At 33.5% G+C, this 18,028-nt stretch overlaps 2 protein-coding genes across 2 annotated transcripts; both read left to right on the top strand.

Moving 5' to 3' along the window:
- The first annotated feature begins 5,580 nt into the window (after positions 1 to 5,580).
- LOC123668699 (LETM1 domain-containing protein 1) lies at positions 5,581 to 10,122 on the top strand. Its single transcript, XM_045602399.1, has 4 exons — positions 5,581 to 5,809; positions 7,079 to 7,441; positions 8,035 to 8,323; positions 9,107 to 10,122. Exons 1-4 carry the CDS (start codon positions 5,694 to 5,696, stop codon positions 9,428 to 9,430), a joined length of 1,092 nt encoding a protein of 363 aa, XP_045458355.1. The 5' UTR covers positions 5,581 to 5,693; the 3' UTR covers positions 9,431 to 10,122.
- A 2,572-nt stretch (positions 10,123 to 12,694) lies between these two features.
- LOC123668822 lies at positions 12,695 to 16,150 on the top strand (the record flags this gene model as incomplete). Its single annotated transcript, XM_045602515.1, has 1 exon — positions 12,695 to 16,150. A coding segment is annotated over one exon (3,228 nt), but the record flags the coding sequence as incomplete, so codon positions are not given.
- Positions 16,151 to 18,028: the final 1,878 nt, after the last annotated feature.

Raw genomic sequence — 18,028 nt, 5'->3', positions numbered from 1 at the left:
AGCAGCCGAATCTAATATTTTAGAACATTCTTCAGTTTTCTCTTTTTGGTGATACTTTTTAATGTTATCTTTTACTTTTTTTCCTTGTTTTACTAATTTTACAATTGAATCGATACATGGTTCTGGAAATTGTTTACTTTTGTTTTCCGTAGTTTCGCTTAGTTTATATTTTTCTTTTTTATTTTTAGTTACTACATTATTTTTATTATTAATGTTATATTTTTCTTTACCTAAATATTTTTTACTTGGATTTTCTTTTAATTTATTAGATCTTTTTGGCAAAAGAGATTTTATAGTAGAGTCGGACGAGACTCGAGAACTTATTGATGTTTTAGTAACATTTGTTTCATTTATTTTTGGTTTTAACGAATTATATGACAAATCTTCAGTTTCTGTTTTTCTGAATGAGGCTTGTTCTCTTACTTTATCTTTTAAAATATATTTACAAACACAGGAACTACCAGTTTCAAATAACGATAATTCGTTGTCCATTATAGACTCATTACAATTTTTCGAAGTCACTTTAAGTGAAGTGTCATAATGTGAATCTTTAGAAATTTTGCTCGTAAAACTATTTTCCTTTTTTTGTTTCTCTACAATATTTAACAAAAAATCAATATTCGGTTGTCTCAGAGTTACGGGCCAATTTAAATGTTTTAATAACTTTTGTATTTGCATTTTAGATTCAGAGTCTATGTAAACATTATGCTTACAAATTATCTGGCTCTGCATTAAAGACAGTAAAACTTGTCGGACATTACTAATCAGTTCGTTGTAACGTATTTTATTTTCCAAATATCGTTCGGCCTCTATATTTAAAAACTTATATGTTAAATATTCACATCGCTTGCATTTATTCATTTTAGGACTTCTCTTACAATATTCACATATTGCTATTATTTCATTTTCATTTATAGTAGTAAGATTTTCCAATAAACTACGAATATGTTGTATAAGAGCTTGACATTTAAAGCATTTAGTTTTGTATTGACCTGAAGTATGAATATGTGTAAGTTAATATACTATGAACACGAAAATTTAAAATATATTATTACAATTCTTTAGTGACACTTACACAATTCTGCAATGTAATCAAACCTTTTAAGTTCTTTGTGTCCAGAATTACATAAAATTATACTTCTCTTTCTTTCAAAGTTTCTTTGTTGCTACAGAGAAAATAAAGACGCGTTACACAGATTTAAAAAAAACAAACTTAAGTAAATAGAAGTGAATAGGTATATAACGTGTTCGGCTTCTGAGTCCCTTAAAACGGGGGTTCTGTAGGTACAATAGATTATGTTCCGTGTGAAAAAAAATATTTGCTATCTGTATTTAATATACAGGCCGACGACGGGCAGCAGCGTCTTCGGTGCGACAAAGTCAGCCCTGCGGTCACCAACCCTCCTACCCAGCGTGGTGACTATGGGCAAAACACATGAGTTCACGCCGTTTTTGGCATGAACTTGGAGGCCTTTGTCCAGCAGAGGACTGCGATAGGCTGAAGTGATTATGATGATGAATCTCTTTCTAAACAAACTTAATTATTAAAATATTATTATTATTTAATTTAAAAAGAATACCACGGAATTCTTATTATGATGTACATATATTGATAATCCTGATTTTTTCAAATTAATAACTTGTTTAAATTCTTCATCACAAAATGGTGAACAGATTGGACAACATCGTAATATTCTAAAAAACAACATCATTAAATGTTTAACTATCGATTGCCTTTGATATAGAAAACACGTTCTCGTCATAATGAAAGAAAGAGCAGAGAGAAATAATAATAACAAATACCCCCCCTCAGTGAGATCCTTTGTACGGCCTACACAAATGTTTTTCTGCAAAAATGTTGTTCTACACTAATGTTGTAGGCAGAGATCGAACGCGTAACCGTTTTTGGGTCTGGTGCGCGTAATGTAGGGTGTTAAAGCTCCTGCTTGCTCCCCAGGTTGCTAGAGCTGGTGAAGGGGCAGACCCGAACATGCCGAAGCGTCTAGCGGAGGATCTCGAGAGAATGCTCAGAAGCACGTTGAGAATCATCCAGCCCATGAAGCACGCGAGTCTTCGGGTCTCTGAATTAGACAACTCCGTCACAAAGGCCAGCGAGTAAGACGGCGGTGAATGTGGGCGAGGTCGGGGCTGGACCAGGACCTCACATCGATACTTCGGTGTCCAATCCCCGCTGCGATGATTCTGGCTAAGGCCGACAGACTCCTTGTCGACTGAATTTCCGCTAGAGTCATAGTGCTACTACAAATGCATGGGCATCGCATCAGGCACACCCCTGCCCCTTCGTTGTGAACAGAAGCGGTCTGTTCTTCCAGTGCGGTAAGTAGGAGCATATTGCCCACTCCTGTACTGGGCCTCCATGCTGCACTGTTTGCACCAGCGCCGGAAAAACACAGGCGCTCACAATGGAGGCAGGGGCGAGATTGTCGTCCCCCAAAGATCTGGAGTCAGTGAGGCCTAAACCGAACGCCCCTAGCAGCCATAAAATTGCTGAAGACATTGCGGTGATGTCTTAGTAGCCTCCTTCCCACCCATCTTCCAGACGTGATAGAACGATCTCGGTGCCCTTGAGCACTCTTTAAGCGAAAGCTTCCACACATCATCTGTGGCAAACCGCCGGGGCTTCGCGGTTGAATTCTAACGCGACCCCGTGGCGTCCCAGTATGACGATAAGGATTCCGCTGGGTTTTAGTGGGTAGTCCATGCGTGTTCTGTCCTAGCCGGGAGCCCCACACTCCCGTCGCTTACAAAGGGCAGAGCGTAAATGAATTTTCCTACGTTACAAAAAAAAAATGGTGTGCATAATGCGCCCATGCACAAATACGCTTTTAAAAAATAAACTAGCTACTTACGCTGTATTTTGATTCATTTCAGAATAATCTAAATAAATATATTTTTGTTAGTTAAACCTATTATTATGAACTGGTCTTAAAATAGAAAATTTGAGTCCAAATATATGTGTTTTGTTCAAACCATTAAAAATTAATCGTTATAAATTGCTTTTAGTAGCTATGTTAATTAGACACACATTATTAGAGTTATGACAAATTTCACAATCACTTGACAGAAAATGACACGAATACATCTGATTGTATTTGTATGATTTCACTTTTTTGCTTAAATCGCCAGTGTTTTTTTTTTTTCAAGATGTATGGAAATAACCGAAAAGGAGCGTATTATTAAAAATGCTATGCATGCTAATAAGCCTGGTAAATTTAATATACGATCATAAGTAACGATATTTTAAGTTTTATTTTGTTAGAGTCCTAATCTTTTTTTATATTGAATTTTAACAATTTCGATACTTTTCTATTTTTAATTACTTATGCTTAAAGCTTCGAGAAATTTATCAAATAACGGCATCCTAATAAAAAATAAAGTTTTGGAATGTAAAAAGTGGGTTTTGCAGAGACCGGTGAAAATTGCCAATTTTCAACTCGCATTTGAGACCGAACGGTAGGTCTGAGAAAAAAACTAAATAGTGATATTTGTAGAAAATTTAGAGTACTTAATTTCTGTAAGCTAAGCATCTACTAATATTTAATAGTTTTCGTATTTTAGGGAAAAAACAGAAAAAAATCAGATTTTGTTTTTGCTTTTTTTTCGGTTTTTTTCAATGCTGCGTCACGAAATGTTGTCCGCAAACCTCAAATGCGGATTGAGCACCTCAAAATACATATAATTAAGGTAATCAGAACTACCCCAAAACACTTCTCTACTGTTTACTGTTCAATCCGGAGACGCCTTGCTACTTAAAATAGCGTTTTGAATTACTAAAGAATTCTCACGATGTCTCTGCGCTCTGATAGTAACCTCCTTCTTAAGATTCCTTCTAATCCTTCTTCTTTTTACTCTAACTCATTCTCTGTCCAAGCGGCCCGACTATGGAATTCTTTATCCGTAAGTATAAGGCGTTGTATGTATAGTCATATATGTGTTTATATGCCGCTTTATTCTTATTCATGTCCTTTTTCTAAAGGTTGTCTGGAAGAGATCACTCTTTAGCGATAAGACCGCCTTTTGTAAACTTCTTTTTTTTCTTATTTTTTCTTGAATATTTTATGTTACATAAACAATAGTTTATAGTTGTACAAAGAAGTATATTTGTATTTGTAATAATTGTGTTTGCTCGCAAACGAAAAAAAACCGACTTCAATTACATCGACGAGTAATACAACGTAGATCGACGAAAAAATAGTCAAGTAACTACGCGTTATCAAAGATTACTCAAAAAGTAGTTATCAGATCTCAATAAAATTTATATGTGACCACATGACAAACACCAGCTTTCGATTAAATTAAAAATTATTAAAATCGGTACATCCGGTAAAATGTTATTGCGGATTTTCAAGAGTTTCCTTCTATTTCACTGCGATACCATCATCAGATCCTGGTTTCCTTATCATGGTACTAGACTAGGGATATCTTCTTTCCAAAAAAAAAAGAATTATCAAAATCGGTACATCCAGTAGAAAGTTATACGGTATAATACAACGTAGGTCGACGAAAAAAGCGTCAAGTAAAAACGCATTATTTATTAGATATAGCTCGAAAAGTAGTTCTTAGATCTCAAATAAATTTAAATGGGACCAATTGACACACACTACCTTTCGATTAAAAAAAAAATTGTCGAAATCGGTCCACACGGTCAAAAGTTCTGATGTAACATACATTTAAAAAAATACAGTCGAATTGAGAACCTCCTCCTTTTTTAAAAGTCGGTTAAAAACACAATCTAACTGAACTATTATAATATTTTAAAACATGAGAATGTTCTGTCTTAACCAAGGTCTTGTATACAGGTCATGAAACTAAACCCAATTTAAATGGTGAGAGATTAGTAAGTACGATAATGCCACAACCTTTCGTTCCCGTCAACGCCGCTAATGTGTGCGGTCACGTAGTGCAGTGTGACGCTTCATTGTAATTGGTTACATTGTGTGACGTTTCATTGTAATTTGTATTATTTTAAAACATAAATGCATTAAGTAATACAAAAAGAGACAGAATGTTGTTCTGTCTTATTGTGATTGCACGATCAGTGTACAGACCTATGACCGTGGTCTTAACATGAGTAAGTGTAATCTGTGATGATAGTTACATTTCACAATATACCGTTAATGTTACATAAAACTTTTATTCTTCTGTTAATCTACTCTTTCAATGTAATAATAATTAATTATTGCATGTAGTGACAATTTCTGTATATAATCTTTTGTAAAAATAACCCCTTAATATTCATAAAGATATCTCTATGTATAGTTTACAAAATGAGAGCTACGAAATTGTTACTTTGAACTGTGTAAAATGCAAAAAAATTATTAATTGGTTAGTATTTTTTCACTTGTATAGTTCACTATTTTATTGTAAAAAAGTTCATACTTATCTATAATTGTTATTATTATTATTACTTATCAATATGAACGTAATTATTTTAATGGGTATATTTATTTAAATATTTTAATATTTTGTCACGGGTAGATTTAAGTTCAGTACAATTTTTTTAACATTTATTGTTATGCTTGTTTATGTATGCTTCCAAAATTCATAAAATATATTTTTTTTCAATGGCAACTTTATTATAAACGTCGAATAACTCAATTTGTATTTTTAAAACAGTGTTAATGATGTTATTAATGTCATACGTATAAATATCATTAAATAATTAAATTATAATGTCTATATACAGATTTGTGGCAATTTCCAGGTTAACATTACAAAGTAATCGATTATGCTCCACGACAATAGGGAAATTTTACCAAAAACAGAAACCAAGATATAACGAAAATGGGTAATGTATATTTTTTATATATTAGAATCAAATCTGCATGCTATAAATGTCTTTCATCCATTAATAAATAATTTAAATAAACATAAATTGGTAAGGCATTAGATTAAGAACCGTCGAATTATATAAGCTCAAAATTTGACTGTTTATCGGCATAATTTCGTTACAAAAAAAATAACCCTAACCTATCTAACTTCAAAATGCAGTTCTTAATCTCAAGCCGGTTAATGATGTAGAATCCCGGCGAGAAATTTATGGGGTTGGAGGGAAAGAGGGCTGTGCTGGGTGGGAGGGAGTGTGGGTTTTTCATCCCCCCGGACAACTATTTTCGTGTAAACCCCGCTGTTACAGAGATATCGTGGTTGAAGTTTTGAGGTTAAAATTAACCTACCACCTTTAAGGTTAGAGTTACGCTTGGCTTCGGCGCTGCGGGAAGTGCAGCCCTTCCGCCCTTGCGTGCGAAAGCACGCTCACTCATGCTCCGTTCCGCAGCGGAGGCTGCGCTGCGGAATGGAGCATAAGTGAGCGTGCTTTCGCACGCCAGGGCGGAAGGGCTGCCCTCCCTCCGCGCCTCCGGCTTAAAAAAAACCCTCTAGGGGTAGGGCAGACCAAGACCACGTGGACAGTGGGGTGCTCCGATTCGGTTTTGGGTATTTTTCGAATTTCTTTACCTATATTCTAGCACGAAATGTTACTAATTTTATTAGAATATTATGTCTGACTCGTTATTTTGTTTAAAAGTGTCTGTTTGTCAGTCATTAAAGGTCAGTTTGTATCGTATTTTGATCTTGCAGTAAAGATCGTTTTTACGTAAATTTGTTCGAAAATAACGCGTGATAGTCGCCGTACGGAGTATGAGTACACTTACTGCAGCACCAGAATTAAGGTAGAGTCAGAAATAACCAAAATTTAACCTCCGATAAAAAAATCTACCTGTATTGTACATCATAGCCCTAAAGCCTTGCCCATAAATTAAATAATTTGAAATTTTCAATTATTAATGTGTATATGGTCTAAATTTTATACTTTTATAAAATTTTATTTAAACGCTAATTAATAAAATTACACAGTTACGTACTTATTGCATATTTTCACTTTGTTTATTTTAAATGCAAATTGTAAAAGTACACAAATCCAGCCTCGTAAACAAGTATTACTCATGTCTTTGACTTCCTTACATATTTCATAACTATTTGCCATTAATTATCTCCCATGACTCATATGAATACAAGGATGCTGGAAAAAAATTGTAATTATTGTATGCTATTTCAGGTTTCTCATACATTGTTGCACAAAACACACAGGCACAATAAAAAATGAAAAAGAGAAATTGAGAACATATATAGTACAAAGGTACATAGAATATGTTAACAACTACACAAAAGTTTTAGAAAACAGATTTCCGGCAGCAATGAAAATGTACAGAGTTTTTAGTGTAGGTATTAAAGATTTCTTAAAAGATTTAAAGACTTACATTGCATTGAGGATAAAAATAGCTAAAAATGGTGGTTTTACCAATATGTCTCGTCAAGATATAGAACTTTACCAGAAGATGCCATCAGACATGTGGAGAATCGCTCCTGTATTAATATTATCAGCTATACCTTTTGGAAACTATATTATATTTCCTCTAGCGTAAGTATTTTACTCATAGTAATTAATTGTAAATAGATAAAAAATAGTTTATTAAATGTAGACATTTATAGCTGCCACATGTTAAACGCTTCAGCCTATGACATCTCACTGCTCACTTCTTTAGGCCTCTTTCTCCATGGTCCAGAAGTAGAATCAAAGCTTAATCCACCACACTATTCCAATGCTGGTTGGGGGATATATTCCCTACTATGAGTAACAATCGTTATGAGGTGTAAATGATAACAACCATGACTGACTGCTTAACATGCTCTCCAAGGCACGGTGGAGAGACCCATAAGGACTAACAACCAGACCCGAAATACATATTAGTATAAACACAAATATCCACTCCGAGTGGGAATTGAACCCGCAACCGTCGGTGTCTAGGCGCCGCTGACATGGCTCACGCACCATTACATCAGAGCGGCCGACATGTTAGAAGCAGTTCTAGAATATTTAATTCATCTTAACATTAATAAGCATTTCTACTAATTTAGTGGTAGTAAAGGAACAATTTTTCTGACATTGTAAATTAAAAGTAGTTTTTGCAATAACTTTTATTTTAAAGGCATTTGATAATTTCATCATTTCAGGTTTTTGAAACCAAAGAAATTGTTATGCTCTCACTTCTGGTCAATACAGCAAAAAGCTGAATTTACTGTACAGGACTTAACAGATAGACTTAGAAATAACAAACCAGTCTTCCGAGCTCTGCAAGCAAAAATAGATTCTGTTTCTCCGAGGGATTTGAAAAAGAAATGGCAAAGAGTTATTGGTTTGCTTGGTTCTGGAGTTCATCCAAGCGCACAAGAAGTATTGGCATGCAAAGATTTATTTAGCAAGGAACCATACAGTTTGTCTAATTTGTCTTATTCACACATGGCAAGTCTTAAATTTATAACTGAGTATTTATATTTAAAACCATAAAACATGTTATATAATAATAATGGTATTGTATATTTTATGTAGAACAAAAATGTCTTCAAGCTTTCATAGCTACGGACATATATTAAAGTAGCAGGGCACCCAGACCATGACTTTATATAGACGTTTCGCGTATTATCTTAGTTATTATAACAAATTATTTGTTTTAAAACTTCATATTATTGTTATCATTACAATATTGTTCTACAGCACAGCTGTTCAATACCTGATGTTACTGTTATGATCAAAATAAACCCTTGTTAATGTTCAAGTTGGCAAAAACAACTCTTCTAAAAATATGAATACAAATGATTATCAACAAGTTTATAGGAAGTTTGCCAAAGATACCTAATGAATTTAAATGCATTAAGCATAATCAACACATTACAGTCAACTGCCCTTATTTTATTATTTATCCTCCTGTGTCGGAAGTCTGAAAACAAACACAAATCCAAGATCATCTGTAAACAGCTGTTTGGCCCACAGAAATATTTGCTATGAGTGGGGCTTAAAGCCGTTACCATCAGCGCACCAAACAGTACTATGACTGCTACACCAACATTTTGTCAATTTTTATCTCTCTATTATCTATAAATTATTTGTTTGTTGAAAAATATGCGTATTATTTGGCATATTGTAAAAAATGCATGGTTATGATTGTTTAAAACTTACGAAGAAAATATGTAACAACATACACACACCTTAGCATAACATTAAACACATGGTATTTTTAATTTTCAGGGACATCTGCTAAAAATGTATGGATTAAGAAAAACTATATTCAGGAGGAAAAAGTTAAAATATAAAGCATTCTTATTGCTACAAATGGATAAAGCTATTACTCGGGAAGGTGGTGTAGAAACTATGAGCACAGAAGCCTTAAGGAATGCATGTCTTATCAGAGGATTGAACAGCAGCCATTTATCTAATCAAGACATGAGAGATTGGCTTTTACAATGGCTCCAAGTGTCAGAAAACATTGATTCAAGTACATTTTCGTTATTACTTCACTGTCCAATATTTTTCGCATATAATCATCCACAAAATTGGGTACTAATTTATTAAATGTATTTTACATACAATTTTAAAGTACTACACTTTTTTAAACAAATAAACATACTTTCTTTGCCTTTGAAGTTAAATGTTCGGTTGTCACATTATTATGTTACTAAAACAAAGATGCATGCTGTGATGATGATGCAGTACAGGCAAATGTTATCATTTTGTCCTGATATTAGTGCTACAGAACATTTTTTTTTTTTTTTTGTAATAATTTAGTAAAACGAGTTGTTTTTTTTACTAGTAAAGTGTGTAGAAATCCAAAACCATAAGAGTAAAAGGTAATTTGAGACGATACTCAATCAAAAAATTCTTTGTATCTACATTTTAAACTATTTACTTATAGTTTAAAATGGCGATTTTATTGTATTGTACTAGTAGTACTTGATTTAAGTTGACTAAAAGTATAGTGGTTATTATTTCAATCAATCGGCATAGCAAATAGCAATTAACTCAATCCTTCGTACATTATTACAGACATGGATATTGAGAGCTGATCTTTTTTTGTACTAAACAAAGCAATTTTCTGTTTGCGACTCCTGCATAATACGCAAAGCGATCGCCACTCAATCACCGAGCCCTCAATATCCGTGCTTATACCTATACTACTACTACCTTACTTTTCTGCTTATCAATTTCGCAGCATTTAATTGCTTTCTCCTGTAAATAAATTTTATTAATATAAATTCATTTTTGACTAAAATTTATTAATGACCTAATGTTACTAAAAAATGTACAATGATTCTAAGTTTCCTTCCTTCTTCTTTAAAAACAAGCTATAATAAATTTGATGTTGTTGAATATTTATTTAGTTGCTTTTTTGTAAGACACAATAAATGAAATTTTTTAAAATAATTGTTATTTGTGTTTTGTCTGTGTTATTTATTTGTTTTAATCTTGTATTATTGAATAATGAATATTCATTTGCAGTTGCACAAAATTAACACAAATGTAAAATATAAAAGTTGTAAAATCTAACATAGACATAGAATCTGCTAAATAAAATTGTATCTTTTAGACCTTGAACATATTGTAATAAAATAGAATATAATTTGTATTTTTAAATGTAAATTTTGATCAATAATTGTTAATATAACTAGTAGCTACTGACAAAACTTTTACCAAGTGATACCTAAACACAACTTCCCAATCTGCGGTCTTATACACAGGTCGTACAATTACAGTAGTGGGGGTATAGTTCGCGTCATGTAAAAAGAACGCTGGCCTTGAAGCTGCGCAGAAGCGATTTATCGGTCTATTTGGTGGTACGGGGTAGGGGGACGGGAGTGTTTATCAATGTCGCATGCTTGCCGGTGTGCTATTGGTTGACAGCGGTTGACAGTTCGACGTCGACTCAAATTATTATCGCGCACAAAAGTTTTAAATTACAAAATTCTCCATTTACTATTTATTTCACTAAAAAACAATTATCAGTTTATCATTTTAAACACATAAAAACTATTAAGATACGAATATCGAGAGTACAGATAATAATTATTTTTGAATACGACATTTCGATAACTAAAAAATTTGTTATTGCTTTTGTTTAAAAAAAAATTGTGATTTTGTAAAGTGATAATTATTATACTTATTTAGTCCGAATTATTCGCACTTGTATTTCTAGTATTTTTTAATGTACCTACCAATAACCATTATACGAAGCTGCGAGTGAAAGCCTAATTAAAAAATAAAACAGTAGTACTTGTGCGCGAGTATACCCATGCGCAAACGCACCCCCTCCAGTTTCTTTCAGCGTTCTTTTTACATGACGCGAACTATACGTCGGCTTAATGGTATACGGCATGACGATCGATGGGTGTGTTGTGCAACGAAGACAGAATAGCAATCTGTCTCTTTTTCTATCACGTAACGCATTTATGTTTTAAAATATTACCAATTACAATGAAATGTCACTTAATATAAATATTTATTATAATGAATAATGATTTTAAATTTGTTATTTATTGTACTAACACTAGGTTATAAGAAGCGTTGTTACTAACAATATATGGGCTAGTCCCGAAATAAATGTTATTATTATAGACTGGATGTCACTCCACCCGCTTAATATATAATAGATACATATATTATAATAAATACTTATATAAATAATATAGTAGATTTACTTATACTTACATATATAAAAATAAGCGGGTAGAGGAATACGCCCCGGCAGGGAGATCAAACGGCCGGGGGTTAGGGCTGTAGGCTGAGAAACCGGTGGACAATCCTAGCCGAGTCAAGTAACACCGCCTTCTGCATCCTGGCTGCGAGCGAATTATTATTATTATTATAATCAATTACAATGCAGCGTCAGTCAACCAGCGTGCACAGTGCACACCGCACCACCTGATCGCACACATCGATAGCAGTGACGTACAGCGGCTTTGACGCGAACGAAAAGTTATGGTATCGTATCGTACTAATAATCTCTTACGATTGAATTTGGGCTTAGTTTCATGACCTGTGTATAAGACCGTGTCCCAAACCTTTCGTGGCATGTTTGTCTAAATGTCATAGGTTATTTTTTGACTGTTATTTTTTTTTTTAATACAATATTTTCTAATGTTAATAAATAAACTATTTACTTAATATTGACTTTTAATATGTGATAATTTAAATTTCCTGTTATTAAGTCTTCTACAGAAACCACAAACAAATTATTTGCTATAAATATTTATTACAGAATAAATTAGGTACACTTGACGTCTTGAAAAAAGGCCAGGTCAAGAGTACCCTAAACCGAAGAGCATGTATGAAGGGAATGAAAGTGGACGAAGCGAAAGAAGTATGTAAGGATCGTAGCAAGTGGAAAGAAGTGGTCTCTGCCTACCCCTACGGGAAAATGCGTGATTATATGTATGTATGTATTTTTTGTCAGTGTGGTTTTAAAATGAAATCGTGTATATATGTGAAGAAAAAAAAACATGCTGTATTAAATTTGAACAAGGACGAGCAGTATTAAATGTGAAAAAGTAAACTTAGTAACAAGTACATATTTTGGACGAATAACTAAGTACAAGATATAGAAGTAAACGGAAACTAAAATTATACACATGCACATTATCATATAGATTTTCTACACAATATAATTTACTTATGTCACAGATTTGCCAAAAAACATACGAATTACATATTTTTGTGCATGCTCACCTTTAAATAATTTTAATTGTCTTTTCATTTCATACTTCTTTTTGTGACATTAAACAAATAAACATTGTCACTATGAATTTTAAAAGTGATTCTGTTTTAAATAAATTATTATTTTCGTGTGGAAAATACTTATTGATAGTATTCTTTGTTCATTGTAAAAGGCCTGAAAGTAAACGACTTCTGGCTACATGGCGGCTGGAATGTGAGCTGGGTATTATAAATGACCCTGATTGTCCTATTGATGGTAGCTGGTCCGCTTGGACTCCTTGGTCAGCCTGTCATGGAGCTTGTGACAATGTAGGTCACAGAAAAAGAATAAGAGAATGTAATAATCCATCACCATCGAAAGATGGTCTGCCGTGTAGCGGTTTTGATGAACAAATTGAATCTTGTTACCCAGAAAATTGTTCCGTACAAGATTATCGTTTAATCGTAGAAGGCGATAGATCGCGAGTTGAAGCTTTACGTCAACTAGAAATAATACCCGCTTTTATGGAGCGTTGCCTCCAAATGGAATGTCCGTACGAAGGCGTTGAAGCTACGCTGGCTACAGAAAATACGTGGCAACTTAATTCTGAAACTTTGTGGAATGCCCTACAATGTGTAAAACACGATTTAGGATGTTCTGTTAATGGAGAATGGGGAGCGTGGGATTCATGGTCTGTTTGTGGAGCACAATGTGGAAAAGGCTTAAGATGGAGACTTAGGCGATGTGATACACCTCCACCATCAGCATCACATTTAGTTTGTATAGGTACACCTTTGCAAAGTATAGAATGTGAAGGTGACCAATGTGCCATTGACGAGCAGTATTTGGAGTTAAGCGTTAATGGAATCTGGAGTGAATGGGGTGAATGGACAAAATGTTCCGAAAAATGTGGAGCAGGCGTTCGCCGAAGAAAAAGAACATGTATTGAAAAAAATAAATCAAATTCGTTGACTTGGACTACTCATTGCCGCGGTCCATGCGAAGAGTTAGAAATTTGTAATACTAAGAAATGCTTACTTAATGGCGGTTGGTCAGGCTGGGGCACTTGGGGGCCTTGTTCAAAGACATGTGGGGCTGGAAAAAGATCTAGAACCAGATCATGTACAAGACCAATACCTTCAGGTGGTGGAAAAAATTGCCTAGGACCAAAGGTTGAAGTTGGATCTTGCCATTTAAGTCCATGTGAAGGGTATAGCCATACAGTTGCTATTTTTAATGGTGATTCAATTTTGCAATATGATTTTCCTCAAAAATTCTCAACATTTTTTCATGTCTATATACGTTTTATGCCATTATCACCTCATGGAACACTTTTACGAAGAGGTTCAATTCAAAATCCTAGTTTACGTGTCAGCTTACATAAATGGCATGTATGCTTAGATGCATGCGGGTCCTCAAAAAGTTGCAGCCTTCCACGCACTTGTTCACCTACAGCGCTTGAACCATCAGTATGGCAAACGATATTGATAGCAGTTACTAATGAAGCTGTAACATTTAGAATAAACGACGCCCAAATTCCAATCCAAAGCTCATTTCCTTGTGACCCAGAATTGACGATTGAAAAATTAAGTATTTTTCTTGGTGAGAAATTACACGGGGAGATTCAAGAATTAATTATTAACTTTATGCCAGTAAATTTACTAAAGGAACATGAAAATAAGGCTAAAACAGGAAATTTATACCCTTCTGTAGCATCGAATATAGCTTACGAGAATGCTAATATAGAAGAAGCCTACATTAACCTTGAAAATGAACAATATTTACGATTATCGTGTTTCGAAGTTCAAGACGAATGGCAGTTAGAATTAACTATAAAGCCTAAAAGTGAAAGTGGCATTATACTTTTTATTTCAAACTATGACGGAAATAGCTGGTTTTACATGAAGCTACAAAGTATGCGATTAATAATAAAGTATACATCCAATGAATTTAAGTCAGAGTCAACGAGTTCTCTTGAATGCTTACCTTATCAATGGCTTGATATAAGACTTAATAAAAGAAAAGAAACAAGTGCAATCGAAGTTTCAATCAATTCAAGTGAACGCCTTCATGTTCTCCTTACAGAATGTAAATTAGACAAAGAACGGCGACTCAAAAATGAAAACTCTAATTTACCGCACCATTTTTTGAAAAATTCTTCAAAAAATAATAATAGTCTAGACCATTTTAAACCTGATAGTAATCGTACTAATCACAAACTTTTATGTGATAATGAGTATTTTGTAGGTGGATTACCTCTGCCACTTAGAAATAAAATACCCGAAGATTTGGCACCTTTTTCTGGGGTCATAGCATCATTAAAAATAAATGATGAATTATTAGATCTACATAACGTTAATATGGAGAGATATAAAAATGAAGCTATACAACTTGCGTCACGAACCGCCAGTATATCTGGTGTTTATCGTGAAGTTATTTGGGATCAGTCTAATAAAATAAATTTAACATGCGTTCATGGTCGAGTTACGAGATCACCTTACCCTGCTTACTGGCTCTACCTAGACACTCTAATAGAGAATAAAAACATGTGTTCTATAGACGATGGTAGAATTTTACGACTTCAAATAACAACCAAAAACAGCCGCCCAGGATTTTATACTTGCCGTGCTAGTTACAATGAGAGCACTCGCAATTTTATAACATATGCTATTCTCGGAAGAAGTCGCTACAAAATTTCAGGGCCCGATACCTTATCTGTGATAGCAGTTTGCACAACTGTTTTGCTTGTAATATTTACTTTAGCCTGGCTTATGATAGAAGGATATCATGATGTTCGTAATGGGTACGGGTTTTTTCGTGATGATCAGGATTTATCAGGAGATCTAGTTAAAGATGATTGCAATCAAAATACGCACGCTGTTGACTTTCGGGGCAATTTTAAACTAACTAGTGGCAAAGCTAGGCGTAGAAAGAGACGACTACACATTAAAGCCATGCTAGACACGCATGAAATTTTAAATATACGTCAGAAAACAGATTCTTATAATCACATGGATAGCGAACCAGAGTTACCAGCCTTACCAGAGCTAAACAGATCGATTTTGCAACAACCGTATAAAATCTACAGATGTGAACCCTTCTATGCTAACTCACATCTTCAAAATTCCCAAATTACTTCTCTTAGAACAATATTATCCTCGCCATCCTCAAATACTTCACCCAGACTACTTTGTTCACGACTACTTATGACTAAACCGAAAATCACAAAAACAGAGAATAAACATAAAAAAACCTGCTACTCTGCCGATATAAAAAATATAACAAATTCGTTATTAAAATCTTCTTCGCCAATTAATAACTCTCCTGTTCAGATTGTGTTACAAAAATTTAAAAATTTAAAAATTAGTGACTTATAAATCTCTAGAAAAATGAATACCGAATGTTACAGAAAAAGTGATTTAACGTTACAATAAAAGACATGTTAGAAGGTTAAAATATATAGTTTATTAAAAATTTATTATAATAATTCATAAATTTGGAAATAATATCTATTATTATTCAACAAGTAAGCGAATAAAATACTCTAGTATGAGTATGTGATTTTTGTTGTATTGTGAGATTAATTATACATATACATATAAGTATACGTGTATTTTTTTCTATCATATCGATAGCAAAAACATAATATGAAAACAGAAACAAAATAATTGAAAGTTTTAAAATTAAACCACGTTATTTACAGCTAAATAAAATCAACTAAGAATTGAACCTTTGTGTAATAAATACAATCATATTTGCACTGTTTAAAAATATATCAAAGACGGTACATGTGACTTTAATACTGATAGAAAGGGGTTGGTACTCAGCCCTTGTACTAGCTTTTATTTCTTTATATCCCATTCTAAACAGTCAATAAGCTAAGCTTAGTTCAGCACGAATACAGTCATAAGCTGAAGTTAACACTACGTGACAGTAAATTTTAATGACAACAATGTATGTAAAGAATCATTATTTTTAACAACAGACCACAACTTATTAGTTGTCTCCAGAGATGACTAATTACAGGTTGATATGGTAGGTTTTTGTTTCAATATTTATATTTTTTATTATGATTACTTTCAAATTAATACTTATTGCTTTGTAATAGGGCTATAAATTATATATTAATTTAATCATTTATATTGTAGTAGTTATAGTATATAGATACTTATAATTATTAAAGTAATACTCCTCAAGCGCGTTAGAGAAAAATGATGAGAGTAAATTCTTACGGTGCGCGCGCACACCGTCACAAAAAACCGACACACTGAATTTAGCTAGTCAACGAAGAAGTTAGCAACGTGAAGTTAACTATAACCAATGAAGTATAACTTCTTACGTGCGTACATAAGTACACACGTTTTTTTTATCCGGCTTTCAGCCAGAAGTCTGCGGTTATACTACACAATTTGATACACTAGTAACCCTTTAAGTAATCTAAAATGTATTTGTGGTGTATAATATAGTATAAACAAATAATAAAATTAAATAAATAAACTTGATCCATTAGATTGAATCTAATTAATTAATGCTATAATAATAATTAATGCTTCTTTCAGAGACATTTTTAGCACAACTAAACAAACTATCTGTGCCTCCTGTGATTTAAAATATATAAGTCAAGTTGTACCGAGTTGTGAAAAAAAAAACGAATTAACGACTCTCCTATCTGCAATAGTTACGGATTTTTTAAAAATATAATCTGTGTTTTGTATTGTTGTATGTTTAGATACATATGTATCTATATAGTGTTAGTAGTGTATGTGTTTTAATAAGTAGGTGTTTTATCTGCAATTTTTCTTCTCCTATTCATGCACTGGGTATAGCACTGCACAAACACCCAGACCACGGCAAACACCTGTATGGCCAATACAAATGGCCAATTGTCATGTGCAGGTATCGAACCCACAACCGCCAGCGCAACAGGTACAATTCATGGCTGTGACCGTAATGCCAACGCATCGTCACAGCCATGGATTGTTGTCATGTACACCTGATAGCGATCGTTACTCGTAGTAGGGAATATATCCGCCAACCCGCGTTGGTGCAGCGTAGTGGATTGAGCACTGATCCTTCTCCTACATGGGAAAAGAGGCCTATGCCCTGTAGTGGGATATTACAGGCTGAAGCGTAATGAAGAAAATTAAGTCTAAAGGGTTTTTATCTTTATCTTTTGTTTGAGGAACATTCCGCTAGGATCATTATTTTAGAGTTTACACGGAAAAGTTTAAGGTGTGAAATATTTTAACTGTACAAGTATAATTTATCACATAGTTAAAGCACTTAGTAATGGTAAAAAGAGGTACAACTCAATAAACTACCTTTAAAGTAAAATATTTACAAAAAAAAAATGTACCTATATTGAAAGAGAGAGTTTTAGAATGTCTAAAAAAGGCATTTCAATTGAACATAGTCCAATTAATTCACGAGCAAGAATTTATTGAAACCTTGTTTTGGCTGTCCTGTAAAATGTCGATTTTCGA

This window comes from Melitaea cinxia, chromosome Z, assembly GCF_905220565.1.
Source record: "Melitaea cinxia chromosome Z, ilMelCinx1.1, whole genome shotgun sequence".
Lineage (NCBI taxonomy): Eukaryota > Metazoa > Arthropoda > Insecta > Lepidoptera > Nymphalidae > Melitaea > Melitaea cinxia.
This window is presented reverse-complemented; position numbering and strand designations above follow the sequence as displayed.

Excerpts from the sequence above, each read along its gene's own strand:
- LOC123668699 (XM_045602399.1), top strand. The coding sequence starts at position 5,694 with ATGTCTATATACAGATTTGTGGCAATTTCCAGGTTAACATTACAAAGT. Across the intron at positions 5,810-7,078 it reads CCAAGATATAACGAAAATGG|GTTTCTCATACATTGTTGCA; the intron begins GTAATGTATATT and ends ATGCTATTTCAG. Across the intron at positions 7,442-8,034 it reads TATATTATATTTCCTCTAGC|GTTTTTGAAACCAAAGAAAT; the intron begins GTAAGTATTTTA and ends TCATCATTTCAG.